The 16,527-nt window shown below is 44.6% G+C and overlaps 1 protein-coding gene across 2 annotated transcripts in view; it reads left to right on the top strand.

The window, feature by feature from the left end:
* The window catches only part of ANKRD11 (ankyrin repeat domain containing 11), a 1,021,414-nt gene that overhangs the window by 993,660 nt on the left and 11,227 nt on the right, over positions 1–16,527 (top strand). For both annotated transcript variants that reach the window (XM_069216659.1, XM_069216660.1), the window contains exon 12: positions 11,396–11,539. In XM_069216659.1, coding sequence (XP_069072760.1) covers positions 11,396–11,539 — 144 coding nt within the window. The remainder of the gene's footprint in view (positions 1–11,395; positions 11,540–16,527) is intronic.

Genomic DNA, 16,527 nt, shown 5'->3' with positions numbered 1-16,527 from the left:
ACACTGTCCGGTACTAGTCTAGGCTTGCCCTAGTTAGTCACCGAAGATGAGACTGCCAAATTCGAACTGGAGGCCTTGTGTCTCAGGCAGTGCAAACATGTGTTTTAAGAGTCTTGCTTCTTCTCTGGAGTCTTTGGGAGCATACCTGTGTTCAAAACTGCATCCCATGATCCATTGACTTAATCCGTAGATTACTCATGCTACTAATGAAATGTTTGAGGTGTGTTTGATGCTTCTGTATGACATATACTAATGGTTAACTTTCCATCATGAATCCCTCTAGAAGGCCTTCTCCAACCCCCACTAAACCTCACTAGTGTCAGTTGTCCATGATGCTTATTCCCTATCTAGTTAATTAAACCTATATCTCCTTTTGTTTTCTATGGTGCCTAAAACAATTAAGGATTTTGTTTGGGTGGTGGAACAATATAATACTTAAATTCATGCCTTGGGTAGGCAAGAATTAGGTGCAAAAGTACCAGGACACGAACCCCCTTAGCACACGTCAAAGACCCAAACCCAGCCACATGTTGCTCTTGAAAACTGAAATTTTAAGACTCCTTCATCTGAAAGAGTCTAACTACAAGGGTCACAGTGAATATTGCAACTGCAGGGTTGGGCACTAAATTCTATTTCCAACAATCAAGCTGTACCTCCCACCTGCAATCACTCTTGGGTTACTGAAAGGCAACTTCCACAATTAAGTGATGAATGGAATGTTTGAGTTCATTTCAGCGATTACTAATTACTCTGGCCATATTCCAGGCTATTGTTGTTTTTTTGCCCCACCCTGCCTCCATAGAAAGGAACCAGATATTTGCAAATCGGCATTGGTAGTTCTCCAATATTTAACTCCAGCAACCCCAGACAGGTTTCAACCTTTTTTGGGACTCCTAGTAGGGTGCAGTGTGTGTCCTGTGGCACAGTGAGCATGGAATCCACATCTGGGTATACCTGCCATACGTAGGGTAACAAAGTGTTTAGTGGTATTTTGGAATGAATTTCAGCCACAGGTAGTTACTAGGGCTGCGTTCCAGTCCACCCTTTTATTTTTTGTCCATCATGCCTCTGTAGATAGAAACTAGCCACATGTAAATAAGCTTTGGTCCTGTTCTAATGGGTCAGCCCAACCCGAAAAGCTAGGTCAGGTCCCCTCCGAACTGTAACACAAGCAACCCAAGACTGGTTTCATACTTGGCAGTGTGGTGCAGAAATACGGCTAAAGTGATCACCAGTGACTGAGATTAAAGCATTCCATCTATTACATTGCTTGTTGTAGGTGATACCTGAAGGGCATCTTGTATGCTGTGACGTCAAACCTTTGCTCACAGTGCCTTAGGACTCTAGCTGCACCCTACTAGTGAGGCCGAAATAAGTTGTCTGGCTGTTCAAGATGGACATTTTTAATGTGGAGTTGAGCTTGTACTGATTTTCATAAGATAGGCCTCTATTTAGAATGGCATGATGTGTGAAAAACGATGGACTACAATGTGGCCCGAGCAATCTCCAGAAGCGCAAACATTTAATCCTTGCTTTTGAAAATAAATGTAGCTCAAATTCACTGTTTCTGTGCCGGGGACGTAATGGTTACGTCCCCCAGCACAGTGCTCCTGGCGCTAGCGCTCCCTCCGTGGGCTTCCCTCCCTCCCCACCCCCCCAGGGCACCCCTGACCCCCAGCAAACCCCTCCCTCCCCCCGTTATCGTGTGATCACATGCTGACCTCATCAGAGACCACCTCCCATCATCAGAGACCACCTCCCATCTTCCAGCTCGATCGGAAGAGAAATGCTCTGCGTATCTCTTCAGATCATCTGATGGGGGCCTGAGAGGCTTCGAAGGGAAGGAAAAGAATTTCCTTCCCTTTGAAGTCTCTCAGAGCATTACAGCAGCCAGATCGTGAAGCGATCTGGCTGCTGAAATGCCCACTAGACACCAGGGATTATTTCCAAAAAGGAAATTGGCATAAGGGCAGCGACCCCTTGGGCAAGGGTCGCTCCCCATGGGTGGCAATTATTTTCAAGGGATTTTCCGCTCCCCTGGGGGCAGATCGGCCTATTGGTATTAGAAACCTCTAGGTGCCAGGGCAATTTTTTTGTTTGTTTGGTTTTTATTTTTGGTTTTTTTTTCATTTTTTTATTTTTTCATTTTTTTTTTTTTTTTTAGAGGTGGGGAGCGACCCCTTAGGCAAGGGTTGCTCCCCTAGGGGGCAAATTATATTTAGGCCATTTCTCCCCCCCCACCCCCAGGGGGGCAGATTGGCCTATTTTTATTAGGCCAATCTGACCCCAAGGTGGGCAGAAACCACTAGACACCATGGAGTTTTTTGTTTTTTTAAGGTCAATTTCACGCAAGGGGAATGACCCCTTAGGCAGGGGTCGCTTCCCGGGGGGCAAATTTATTTTAGGCCATTTCTGCCCCCTGTGGGGGCAGATCAACCTATTTTAAAACCATTAGGCATCAGGGATTTTTTATTTATTTTTGTTTTACAGATGGGGAGCGATCCCTTAGACAAGGGTCGCTACTCTGGGGCTAAATTGTATTTTGGCCATTTCTGCTCCGCTTGGGGACAGATTGGCCTATTTTTATTAGGCCAATCTGCCCCCAAGGGGGGGCAGAAACCACTAGACACCAGGGATTTTTTTTTTATACTTGCACGTAAGGGGAGCGGCCCTTTGGGCAAGGACTGCTCCCCAGGGGGGCAAAATATTTTTAGGCCTTTTCTGCCCCCCCCTAGGAGACAGATCGGCCTATTATAATTATTCCAATCTGCCCCCAAGGGGAGCAGAAACCCCTAGACACCAGGGATATATTTGTTTGTTTACTTTTGTTTTTTATATATGGGGAGCGACCCCTCAGGCAAGGGTCGCTCCCCTTGGGGGGGCAAATTTTATTTAAACCATTTCTGCCCCCGTGGGGGGAAGATCAGCCAATTTTTGATAGGCCAGTCTGCCCCCGTGGGGGGGCTAAAACCACTAGGCACCGGGGATATTTTTATTTTTTTGCATCAATTTCACACAAGGGGAGCGGCCCCTTAGGCAAGGGTCGCATACCCCCAATAAATGGGGCCAAAGGTCCACACCCTGGGTGTGCAGAAAGTCTACCAGATGCCAGAGAATTTACACATAAAAAAAAGATAGTGGGGTGGTGGCTACTAACCAGTATGGGCCTAGTTATGCCCCAACAGTGTTTCAGCTCTCCTCCTGCACACTAAAACATCTTATCCCACGGCAAGCATGAGGACATTTGATTATTTTGGTTTTACATTTGGTCCATGAGAGCTTGGCTAACTCTCAAAATCATCCCACTTGGACTGTTGAGGGCTGCACTTTTTTGACTTTGGGACGCTGCCATATAGAAAAATCCACAAGACCTATACACATCTGAAAATTAAACATCTGGGTGATTCCAGGGTGGTGTGCTTCACATGCACCTGCACTATTTTCTTACCCACAATGCCCTGCAAACCTCCAACTTTGCAGGAAATCACACATTTTTGTGATGGAACCTTCCGGAATCTGCAGGAATCCACAAAATTCCTACCACTCAACACTGTCTCATCTATACCGATAAAAATTCTGCCCCACTTGTCTGTCTAAAAATGTTTTGTTTTTTTCAAACTGCTCCTTTGGACCCACTTTAGTTCCCCCTCACTTTCAACATGTTTTTGTCTCTTCCCTGTCACAGGCACTTGGCCCACTTACACAAGTGAGGTATCATTTCTACCGGGAGACTGAGGGGAACATTGGGTGGTAGGAAATTTGTCCTGGTGCCGTGATCCCACACAGAAATGTGGGGAAAATGTGATTGATTTTCTTTTTTTTTCTAGCTAAAATTGAGGTTTACTGAGGATTCTGGGTAAGAAAACATTGTGGGATCCATGCAAGTCACACCTCCCTGGACTCCCTCCGATGTCTAGTTTTCAGAAATGTCTGGGTTTGGTAGGTTTCCCTAGATGGCTGCTGAGCCCAGGACCACAAACGCAGGTGTTCCCCCTCTTCCCGTCCCCCCCACGTAAAAAAGAGGTAGTTTTGTATTTGACAATTTTGATGTGTCCAGACTTTGTTTTGGGTCATTTCCTTTGCCTACCCACAAAAGTGAAGTACCATTTTTATCGGGAGACTTGGGGGAACGCTGGGTGAAATTTGTGGCTCCTCTCAGATTCCAGAACTTTCTATCACCGAAATGTGAGGAAAAAGTGATTTTTATTTTTGTTTTGTTTTTTGCACAATTTTGCAAAGGATTGTGGGTAACAGAACCTGGTGACTGCCCCACAAGTCACCCCAACTTGGATTCCCCTAGGTGTCTAGTTTTCACAAATGCGCAGGTTTGGTAGGTTTCCATAGGTGCCAGCTGAGCTAGAGGCCAAAATCCACAGCGATGCACTTTGCAAAATACACGTCAGATTTCAATGTAAAAATGTGATGTGTCCATGTTGTGTTTCCTGTCGCGAGCATTAGGCCTACCCACCCAAGTGAGATTCCATTTTTATCGGGAGACTTGGGGGAACAGAGAATAGCAAAACAAATGTTATTGCCCCTTGTCTTTTTCTAAATTTTTTCCTTCCAAATGTAAGACATTGTGTAAAAAAGACATCTATTTGAGAAATGCCCTGCAATTCACATGCTAGTATGGGCACCCCAGATTTCAGAGATGTGCAGCTAACCACTGCTTCTCAACACCTTATCGTGTGCCAATTTTGGAAATACAAAGGTTTTCTTGATACCTATTTCTCACTTTTTATATTTCACCAAATTAATTGCTGTATGCCCGGTATACAATGAAAGCCTGTTGCAAGGTGCAGCTCCATTATTGGCTCTGGGTACCTAGAGTTATTGATGAAACTACAAGCCATATATATCCCCGCAGCCAGAAGAGTCTAGCAGACATAACAGTATATTGTTTTTGAAAATATGACATTACAGGAAAAAGTTAAAACGTGGAGAAAAATGGCTGTTTTTTTTCACCTTAATATGAATATTATTTTTGTAACTGTTGTTTTCTGTTGGAAACCCTTGTAGGATCTACACAAATTACCCCTTGCTGAATTCAGGATTTTGTTTACTTTTCAGAAATGTTTAGCTTTCTGGGATCCAGCATTGGTTTCACACCCATTTCTTTCACTAACTCGAAGGAGGCTCAAAGCACAAAATATAGTAAAAATGGGATTTGTCCCAATAAAATGCAAAATTGTGTTGAAAATGTGATTTTCTGATTCATGTCTGCCTGTTCCTGAAAGCTGGGAAGAAAGTCATTTTAGCATTGCAAACCCATTGTTGATGCCATTTTCAGGGGGGGGGAAACCACAAGCCTCCCTCTGCAGCCCTTTTTTCTTTTTCTTTTTTAACAAAATATTTGCTGTGTTTTGGCTATTTTCTTGGTCTCCTTCAGGGGAACCCACAACTCTGGGTAACCCTAGAATCCCTAGGCTGTTGGGGGAAAAAAGGACGCACATTTGGTGTGGATAGCTTATGTGGACCAAAAGTTATGAGGGCCTAAGCGCGAACTGCCCCAAATAGCCAAAAAAGGCTCTGCACAAGAGGGGGAAAAGGCCTTAACGAAGGGGTTAAGACACGGCTGTTCTGGTCATTCGTATTAAGCTGCAAGTTTCATGAAGCAAACCAAAGTTTACATGAAAGGCTCAGTCGGTATTGGATAGTCTTCCTTTGTAAGATGGCTCTGTTTTCAGATTTCCCCCTCACAGTGCTCGTGTTGTACTTGCAAAATCTCTTATACAAAAAGCTCTTAAAGGGTGCTTGGAACCCACCCAGTACTTACCTTTACTTATAATTTGTTGATTCCAACGTTGCTCTGATTCACATACTTCTGATTTGTCTGTTCGTCTTCCTGCCCTGCCTGTCCATACCATGGCGAAGAGCATGGCCCAAGTACTTCTTCTGTTCAGTGGCCACTGTCTAGTGCTGCGTTCTCTGAATGTACTTTTTGTTTTTATTTGCTAAGTAGCACTCCATACGAGTGTATCTGCAGGCCGTCTTCTCTCCTACCTGGTGCTCAAAGAGTTAGGGGGTGCATTACTGCTTAATTCTATATTCCATTGCTCTGCCGTCTCTTCCACCACCTCCCTTTCTTCACGGCTGGCCTCCCCTGTTGCATTCCTTGACCACCCTGCCCTCTCCCCCCTGCCCCCCCCCCCCCACTGCTTGTCTCCCACCACCTCCTGTTGTAACTTGAACCAGAGCCCGTCCCCTCCCCCTGCCTTTGTTTGGACACAGCCGATACACATTTTATTTTATTTATTTTTTACATTGAAATGTCTGCTTCTGGCAGCTGGTTCTGCTCCTGTTTGAAATCAACTTCAGTCTGAAAAGTGAATCCAAGAGCAGCATGAGGCAGTACTTCATGTGAGTAGTGCGCGAATTTAGGCTTTGAGAAGCAAGTTTGATATAAAGAAACAACATTTGTAAGTGAAGATTACGTCATTTTGCAGGTCGTCTGAAACACACTAAGTTCCTTTGCTTGCCCTGTCTCTTCCACCACCTCCCTCTCTTTACTGATGGCCTCCCTGATTCGTTTTCCCCATCCATTAACCCCCCTCTCTGTTTGCTCCCCTCCCTGTCATAGCTTGAACCATAGCATGCCCCCTACCCCTGTCTTTGTTTGGACACAGACAATACACATTTTATTTGGTTTCTTTTCTACCTTGAAATGTGTGCTTCTGATGAGCGGTTCTTCTCTGTTTTTATTATGTATGTCTGCAGCAGAGCCCTCAAGGTTTCAAGACACTGGACCTCATAAGAGATCTAATGTGTTTGGGTCTGTTTTAAGCTCTTAGTATCCTCTTGAAATAAGTTGTTTTACGAACAGGGCCTGTGATGGAAGTATGAATTGCCATGCAAAAGAATAGTTCACTGTGTTTTGAATATGTTTTTTTAAATGTAATACATTTATATCTAGCTACAGACAGAATCCAACCATTCAACCCATTAATTAGGGATTTTTACACAGCCAGCACAAAGCTGTCACTTCTTTAAATGCATAAACACAGAAATCAGTCAGTTAAATCTGCAAGTGTTAGGACTGCATTGCACCCAGTGTTATATTAACTTGTGATCGGTTTGAGTTGGAATGACTTTTGTTAAAGTCTGCAAATTATGCTTCAAGTGTTGGAGTATGTACTGCACAGTCATTTTTATTCAGAAACCTACATGCCCGGAGGGACACAATACTGTTTCCTAGTGGTCCTGACTTTAATTGAATATCTTCCTTTTCAACTGAGCCTCCAAGTGTAGTGTTGAATCTTAACTTAGTTAAGCTGTGCTTCATGTCTATTTAAAAAAAAAAAAAAAAAACATTGAACTAGATCTTGCACCTTTTCGGCTTTGCCAATGTTTGTTATAAAAGTGATGTCAAAATGACAGACGTTTGAAGCTTTTCCTGATGTTTGTCTCCTGTTTGGGTTTGGTTAAAATGTCTTGAAAGAGTGATCCGCATTCAAGAGCCAAAACATGCTTTGATAATGATCAGTAGCAATCTCTGGCCTCCTTCATAAGGGAGGTGTGATTAGAAATGACACAAAGTCGATACTAGGCCAGGTCAAATTTTTTATTATGCGGGAGTACTTGGTATATGTAGGAAGTTGGCTCTGTATATACTATTTCAAAGTACGAAATAGTGTGCACAGAGTCCAAGGGTTCCCCTTAGAGGTAAGATAGTGGCAAAAGTAGATCATTCTAATGCTCTATTTTGTGTTAGTGTGGTCGAGCAGTAGGCTTATCAGAGGGTAGTGTTAAACATTTGTTGTACACACACAGGCAATAAATGAGGAACACACAATCAAAGATTTACTCCAAGCCAATAGGTTTTTATATTGAAAATATATTTTCTTAGTTTATTTTAAGAACCACAGATTCAAAATTTACAATTAATACTTTAAATGTAAGGTACTTCACTTAGATACTTTAGGAACTTTGAATTAAAACAATATCATGTACAGTCTTTGTTAAAATGGCAATAAGCTATTTTCAAAGTGCACACTGCAAAAATCAACAGTTCCTGGGGGAGGTAAGTAAAGGTTAGTTTTGAAGGTAAATAAAACACTTACAAGTCTCAAGTTTGGGGCATAGGCAGCCCACCGTTGGGGGTTCAAGGCAACCCCAATGTTACCACACCAGCAGCTCAGGGCCGGTCAGATGCAGAGGTCAAAGAGATGCCCAAAACACATAGGTGCCTGTGGGGAACAGGGGTGCTCAAGATCCAGTCTGCCAGCAGGTAAGTACTTGTGTCCTCGGGGGGCAGACCAGGGGGGTTTTGTAGAGCACCGGGGGGACACGAGAAAACACACAAAGTACACCCTCAGCGGCACGGGGGCGGCAGGGTGCAGTGAGCAAAGCAGGCGTCTGATTTTAGGTTGAAAACAATGGAGAGACCCAGGGGTCACTCTAGCGTTGCAGGCAGGCTCAGGGGGGGCTTCTCGGGACAGCCACCACCTGGGCTAGGCAGAGGGTCGCCTGGGGGTCGCTCTTGCACTGAAGTTTGGTTCCTTCAGGTCCTGGGGGCTGCGGGTGCAGTGTTGGTTCCAGGCGTTGGGTCCCTTGTTACAGGCAGTCGCGGTCAGGGGGAGCGTCTGGATTCTCTCTGCAGGCATCGCTGTGGGGGCTCAGGAGGGTCGTCTCTGGTTACTCACGGGCTTGCAGTCGCCGGGAAGTCCTCCCTGAGGTGTTGGTTTTATGTAGGTCGAGCCAGGGGCTTTGGGTGCAGAGGGTGAAGTCTCATGCTTCCGGCAGGAAAGGTGAAGTCTTTGGAAATTGCTTCTTTGTTGCAAAGAAGTTGCAGGTTTTAAACAGGGCTGCTGTTCACTGAAGTTTCTTGGTCCTGTAGTCCAGGGCAGTCCTCTGAGGCTTCAGAGGTCGCAGGTCCCTGTTGGATGCGTCGCTGGTTAGAGGTTTTCGAAGTTGGAGACAGGCCGGTAGTGCTTGGGCCAAAGCAGTTGTCGTCTTCCTCCTTCTCTGCAGGCTTGTAGGTCAGCAGTCCTTCTTGTTTCTTCAGGTTGCGGGTATCTGATTTCCTGGGTTCCGGGGTGCCCCTAAATACTAAATTTAGGGGTGTGTTTAGGTCTGGGGGGCAGTAGCCAATGGCTACTGTCCTTGAGGGTGGCTACACCCTTCTTGCACCTCCTCCCTGAGGGGAGGGGGGCACATCCCTATTCCTATTGGGGGAATCCTCCAAAATCAAGATGGAGGATTTCTAAAGGCAGGGGTCACCTCAGCTCTGGACACCTTAGGGGCTGTCCTGACTGGTGGGTGACTCCTCCTTGTTTTTCTCATTATCTCCCCTGGACTTGCCGCCAAAAGTGGGGGCTGTGTCCAGGGGGCAGGCATCTCCACTAGCTGGAGTGCCCTGGGGCATTGTAACACGAAGCCTGAGCCTTTGTGGTTCACTGCTAGGTGTTACAGTTCCTGCAGGGGGAGGTGTGAAGCACCTCCACCCAGAGCAGGCTTTGTTTCTGTCCTCAGAGCACAAAGGCTCTCACCCCACGGGGTCAGAAACTCGTCTCTCAGCAGCAGGCTGTCACAGACCAGTCAGTCCTGCAATTAAGTATTGGGTAAAATACAGGGGTTATCTCTAAAATGCCCTCTGTGTGCATTTTTTAATAAATCCAACACTGGCATCAGTGTGTGTTTATTATTCTGAGAAGGTTGATACCAAACTTCCCAGTATTCAGTGTAGCCATTATGGAGCTGTGGAGTTCGTTTTTGACAAACTCCCAGACCATATACTTAATATGGCCACACTGTACTTACAATGTCTAAGAATAGACTTAGACACTGTAGGGGCATATTGCTTATGCAGCTATGCCCTCACCTGTGTTATAGTGCACCCTGCCTTAGGGCTGTAAGGCCTGCTAGAGGGGTGACTTACCTATGCCACAGGCAGTATTTTGTGGGCATGGCATCCTGAGGGGGATGCCATGTCGACTTTGCCTTTTTCTCCCCACCAACACACACAATCTACAATGGCAGTGTGCATGTGTTAGGTGAGGGGTCTCTAAGGGTGACACATCGCATTCTGCAGCCCTTGGAGATCTTCCCTGGTCACAGGGCCCTTGGTACCACGGGTACCTTTTACAAGGGACTTATCTGTGTGCCAGAGGTGTGCCAATTGTGAAAACAATGGTACATTTTTAGTGAAACAACACTGGTGCTGGGGCCTGGTTAGCAGGGTCCCAGCACACTTCAGTCAAGTCAGCATCAGTATCAGGCAAAAAGTGGGGGGTAACTGCAACAGGGAGCCATTTCCCTACAGTATAATTTTGGTAATTTCATATAACGAAATTTACACAAAAGTACCAAGATTACACCATTAGGCCACATTCTATAATTTCGAGGAGAAATTTTAACAAGATGTACTACTGTTCAGGTAAAAAAAAAAAAAAGAAAAAAAATATTACCCGAGCAGATCAGGTAATTTTTGAGCACCAATCTACAAATCTGAATGCGGAGAGCAATTTTTTTGATCGTAAGTGACCGTTGCTTTGACCTGGGCAGTCCACAAACATTTTAGATAGATTTTTTTTTTATCTGGGCTGACCCTACTCGTAATTTTGTAGTGCAGCTATAAATCTGAATGTGAGCAGCAGTGTTTTGAACGTAATCAGTCGGAAATCCAATCTAAATGACATTTTCGAGTTGAATTTTTACCCAAAAGGACCTTTATGGAGTCTCTGGAGTGCTGGATGCATTTCATGTATTTATGCATAATTTTGCACTATTCATGTAATTACGCTACACTAAATTATGCTGACCCCTAGATATTTCTAGGTTGCACCACTAGAGGGCAGAAATATGCAGATTCACAGAGGCAAACAGGTGAGTAACTTTATCCTTAATTTCACGTAGTTTTAAGTGTCTGTTTTACTGTTTTATTACTACTATTCACCTGTTACGGCACCCTAATTGGTTGGAATTTCAGGGGTTTCGAAGTACTTATTCAGAGGTTGAGGTCATTTATAGGCTGCTACCGGGGACCACAGAAGTTTAATGGAGTAGACAGAAGTGGGCAACAGACTGCTTATTAACATATCAGTGCTTGGCTAGTACTTATCCCTACCTCTAGGCCCACTTTGAAATGCGTTTGGTATCAGAGAAGGGATAAAGAGAAGGGGAGAGGATGGTGCTGTGATGGGTAAGGTGTGCTTTACCTCTGTTCCACTAGGCGCAAAAACTGAGCGCACATGCTAGGTGCAAGGACTAAGCATTAATCTGAAAACAGCAGCTGCTGCTTCCTGACAAGACGTGTTTGGGCCTTTGAGGGTATGTCCCTTTAAGAATGCTGAGATTCACAAGTTTTTCTTACTTGTAGAACAAAATGTAATATATCTTTTCCACATGTGTTGGTACAATGCATTGATGACTGATTTATGGGGTTTTTTTTCTCCAGGAAAAGCTCATTGTTTCTTGTGAGCAAGAAATTCTGCGGGTTCATTGTCGGGCAGCGAGAACGATTGCCAATCAGTCTGTGCCTTTCAGTGCGTGCACCATGCTGCTGGACTCAGAGGTTTATAACATGCCGCTGGAAAATCAGGTTAGTCCAAACTTTAAACATCGTAGTGTGCATCTCTTGTTGATTCCATTATCAGTGGCAGTGAATTTTAAATGCAGAGGTTTCAAATGCCACAAGTTGCTTAATTTATCAAAAGAACGTATTAATCAAAGTTTGCCTAGGATGCCCCTACAAGCTGTCACCTCTGCCAGTGCCACTCACTGACACTGCCACTGTTTTAGGCGCAAGTCTAACTTGTAGCAGAAAGGTGGACACCTGAACCGGTTGACAGTCCTCTAGCTGCCCCTACTTCAGCTTGTGGAGGAACCCACAGGAGGCCAGTTGTCCTGCTGCGCACTGCCCAGGTGCTCAGCCGTTTGCAGCATTACTTACAAACATGTATTTTGCTGTTTTGATGTGGCTGCAGCCAAAGTTTTATGCAGACTCAAATTGTACTTAATCCTTCCAAGATTAACGCAGCCACATTCAGTGGTCGAATCCCAAGACTCAGAATGTGTTCTGGCAAGTAGCTGCACTGAGGCGCAAGTAAGCTGTGCATTCTTTATTATTTTTCATTTTATTCCACTGCTGTTGATTGGGTGTTGGGCAATTGACCCAATGTAAAAAAAAAAAAAAATTATATTTATGCTTCCTGTTCCCGAAATCTATCTTCTCCAAAACACCTTTTTGCCTCCTGTAATGTAAGAGCTCATATGCCCACTGTGCACCCACAGCCCTGGTTCTGTACAGTTGCACTCAATCAGTTTTTATAAAGCGTGGATACTCACCCGTGAGGGTCTCAAGGATCACTTGCTATCTCCTGGTGCAAGAGTATGCACCTTTTCCAGTATTGGATCTTTCATAGATTCCCATGCTTGAATCATTCCCCTTCGTTGAAGTGGGAGTCCCACGGTACCATAATAAAGCAGTATGTATCATTACCTTAGGCCCTAATGGCAGTGAACAGTCACTTTAATAACTTATCTGTGTCCTTTTTAAAAAAAAGGCCAAAGTTGAGCTATGACAAATCAGGCAACAGCACCCTGTAGAATACTTACAAGAGAGGCTGCATCCCTCAGATTTTCTACTGCATGTCCTGAGAAGAGTTTCCCTGAGCTCTGCTCAGTTAGTTCTTCTTCAGATCAAAGAATATAGCCTGAACATGTCTGATACTTCCAGAAAAGGTCTCTTCAGATCCTGCAAGACCTGTGGAAGAAAACAACTGCATGTGGATAACCCACATAAGGACTGTCTTTATTGCCTCTACCCGATGCATCAGGTAAAAGAATGCAAAATGTTGCACTTTCTCTTCTAAGACCTTGAAAGACATAGAGGGGAGGCTACTTCGGTGGCCACAGAAGTCTAAAACTCAGACGTCCACAACTTCTGAGAAAGACAATGGCACCTTATAGAGGTCACACAAAAGGGCAAGATCATCTGAAGAGAGCAGAAAGCCCTTAAAGATCCTCTGAGAAAGGAGAAAAGAAAACATTTCCTTTGAAGACGGGAACCATTGATGAGGAAATCAAAAATTATTATGAAAACACCATCGATGACGATATCACAGTCGACAGCAGTCTTATCGATGACCATTCATCATCATCTTGTCTATGAGGCCATCTTCTGCGAGAACGGCGACAACTGTCTGCTCACCTATTTCGTAAACGAGGATTCAGCTACTATCCAAGACAGTCGACGGCAATACCAACGGCAGGATTCCACCCATCGACGCTGGCAATTCTAGCTTTTACAATCATGTCGATGACTGCGATGATTAAATGACAAAACAAATACATTGACACCTGAATTAATGTCCTCCAGTAAAGTTTCACCTTTTCCTCCATCTCCTCGACTGGATATGAAAGAGTCAGATGATTATAGACCTTTTGAGGGTGCACACACTCCAACTGAGTTATTAGTTTAGTGTCAGGATCACGACATAGATGAAGTGGAGGAGCAATACAACCACCAGTACTATGTTCTTACACCAAAGAGGCATTCTGAACAATACCATTATTATTCACAACCAAGGCATGATGAGGTACAGTTACCCATTTCACTTACCAAGACTTGCAGGCTAAGTTGCAAGATTACAGAAAAAGATTCCCTGAACCACTACAGCAAGACCTATCCCTCCGCGTATGACACCCAGGGTGACACCCATGTCAAACACAGCGGCACCACCAAGGGATGACCCATCTTCATTGGAGGATGAAAGAGAGGAGGGAGAAATCCCAGAACATCACCTTCCACAAAATGAGTGGGATCATTACCTCATCCCCACACCTTCTCCTCCACTGCCACATCCTTCAGATTCTCCCTCAGAGGACATCGGGGGAGTTTCGTAACTTAATGGACAGCGCAGCACCAAAATTCCACCTCCAAATTTTCATCAAGCAGTCTGGCTGTTTCCTTTTATGATTTTAAAGCACAAGCAAGAAAATCAGTTAGAGCTATACCCATCATTGATTACATCTGGGAGGAGGGAATAACAATAATGACGAACCCAGCTACAGTAGCTGCAGTGCCACTCCATGTGGAAAAAAAGTATAAAGTTCTGGAAGATTCTCCTGCTTGCCTTACAGGTCATCCAAACCAGATTCTGTGATTGTACAAGCTGCGAAACATCAATCCAAGAACTCTTCTGCTACCACCTCTGCGCCACCAGACAGAGAGGACAGACATTTAGATAATATACGTAAGCGTAAGAGGTTTTCCCTCATGTCTGCCATCATGGTAAGAGCAGCCACTCTCTTGCGATCCTGGGTCGCTACGATTGCCAAATGTGGTCCAATATCGGTAGCCTTGTAGACTGAGTATTGGACATTTCCTCCACTGGCTTCCGTCAGCTGGCTGGGGCAGCAGTCCTCAGACAACAAGGATTGCTTAAAGCCTCATCTTTCAGTCCAGAAGTCCAATCTAAGGTATTAGAGATGGCCTGTGATGGAGAAACACCTTTTGGGAAGCACATATGAGGCTCTACTAGCAATAAAAACTGACAGACACAGCTGGATCCCTCAGCACCCTTCAATTTAGGAAATCGCCCTTTGAGGGAACTTGTGGAAGGTTTTTTTTCCCCACTAACAGAAGGTTATACCAACGCTCAACAGTTTCAGCCCTTGCAATCCCTATACAGACCTGCCTACCAGCAGCAGTACAGTCAACCTCTTGCAGCAGCCTATATCAAGCGAGGTGCTCGCTGAAAGCGGCCCTTCCAGGGTAGATACACAGGTCGTAAACAGTGACCTACACTGGGTGCAGGTTACAGACATTACATCCCATCCTCTGGGGTGTGAAGATCTCCAGCCGTCTACCCCAATGGAAAGAAATAACATTGGATAAATGGGTATTAGACCTGGTCATTTATGGCCATACCCTAGAATTTGTAAAGAGCCTGCCAAACAATCCCCCAACAGGAGCACCCACCCACTGTCATCCTCACTTTAAAAAAAAAAAAGAAACCCTCAACATGCTTTCAAAGGGAGCAATAGAGAGTTGCATTTTCACAAAAAGGCATAGGCTTCTACTCACACTTCTTCCTTACATGAAAGAAAACTGGAATGGAGGCCCATCCTTCACTTAAGAAAACTGAACAAATGCCAACACAAGCAGTCATTTTGGATGGTTGCCATCTCAGATATCCTACATCTCCTAAACAGAGATTTTAGGACGACTCTCGATTTGCAGGATACATATTTTCACATCCCCATATATCCCAAACACAGAAAATATCTTCGCTTCACCATAGCCAGTACCCATAACCAATTCACAGTCCCCCGATTCTGACTCAAGCCAACACCTGGCATATTCACCAAGTGTCTGGCCACCAGTAGCAGCCACTCTCAGAAGCCAAGGTCACCAGGTGTTTCCCTATTTGGACAATTGACTACTTAAAACCCCAATACCGTAGCAAGAATCCAGAGCCAGACAAGCCTGTTTCAAACTATTTCAAAAGCTGGGTCTCACTGTCAATTTTCGTGAAATCAGCAACTATACCCAAACAAACTATGTTCCTAGTATGATCCCTTCTGGATACAATACACAACAATGTGTATTTATCTCAAGACAGACAAAAGCTGAGAAATTAGGCAGACTAAAATCCGCACCTTCGGCATGCACAGTCAATTACTCACCATATTATTTAATTTAGGAGATCTTCTATGGTATCTTTGATATTATCACTGCAACATTTGCTATAAAATTATTGATAAGAAAACTGCATGGCAAGCGCATGAGTTATTGTTACCTTAGGGCAAGAGTTATTGTTACTTGAAAGAACTCTAACTGCTGAATTTCTATGGTTTTGTACGAGTAAATTCAGAACCTAACTAGAACACCCCCATAACCTTTGTTTTTTTCCCTGAAAATGTGTATGGATGTGTGTGTGTATATATTAATGTCCGATGGCATGTGTAGCTGCAGATATACATGCTGTGCATAGTCCTGCAATCTAGTGTTGAGCTCAGAGTGTTACAAGTTGTTTTTCTTAGAAGAAGTGTTTTCAAGTCACGGGATCGAGTGACTCCTCCTCTTCGGCTCCATTGCGCATGAGCATCGACTTCATGTTAGATTGTTTTCTTTCCGCCATCTGGTTCGGACGTGTTTCTTTCGCTCCGGTAGTTCGAGTCGGAAAAGTTCTAAAAACTCTCTAATTCACTGGTATTGTTTCGATCGTGTATCATCTCTCATCGACACTTCGGTACCGTTGAATCCAACTTCTTTACTTGCCCTTCGGGGCACCCGCACCCAACTCGGGGCTGGTCCGGCCAACCCCGTGGAACCCTCATGGACCAGATCCCATTTCGCTTCTGTCCTCGATGCCACGCCAAGTTCCCATATACAGACCAACATCTCGTCTATAATCTTTGTCTATCTCCAGACCATCGAGAGGAGACTTGTGAGGCCTGCAGAACCTTCGCTCGAAGCAGACTCTATGAGACAGAAGAGCGCGCAGGTTGGAAATGGCGTCCAGAAGCACAGAACATCTCGACATGGAGGAAGAGGAGATTATGCACACCGCAGTCTCCGTC

The sequence above is a fragment of the Pleurodeles waltl genome, chromosome 12 (assembly GCF_031143425.1).
Source record: "Pleurodeles waltl isolate 20211129_DDA chromosome 12, aPleWal1.hap1.20221129, whole genome shotgun sequence".
Taxonomy (NCBI): domain Eukaryota; kingdom Metazoa; phylum Chordata; class Amphibia; order Caudata; family Salamandridae; genus Pleurodeles; species Pleurodeles waltl.
The sequence above is the reverse complement of the archived record's forward strand: the minus strand, read 5'-3'. Positions and strand labels throughout refer to the sequence as shown.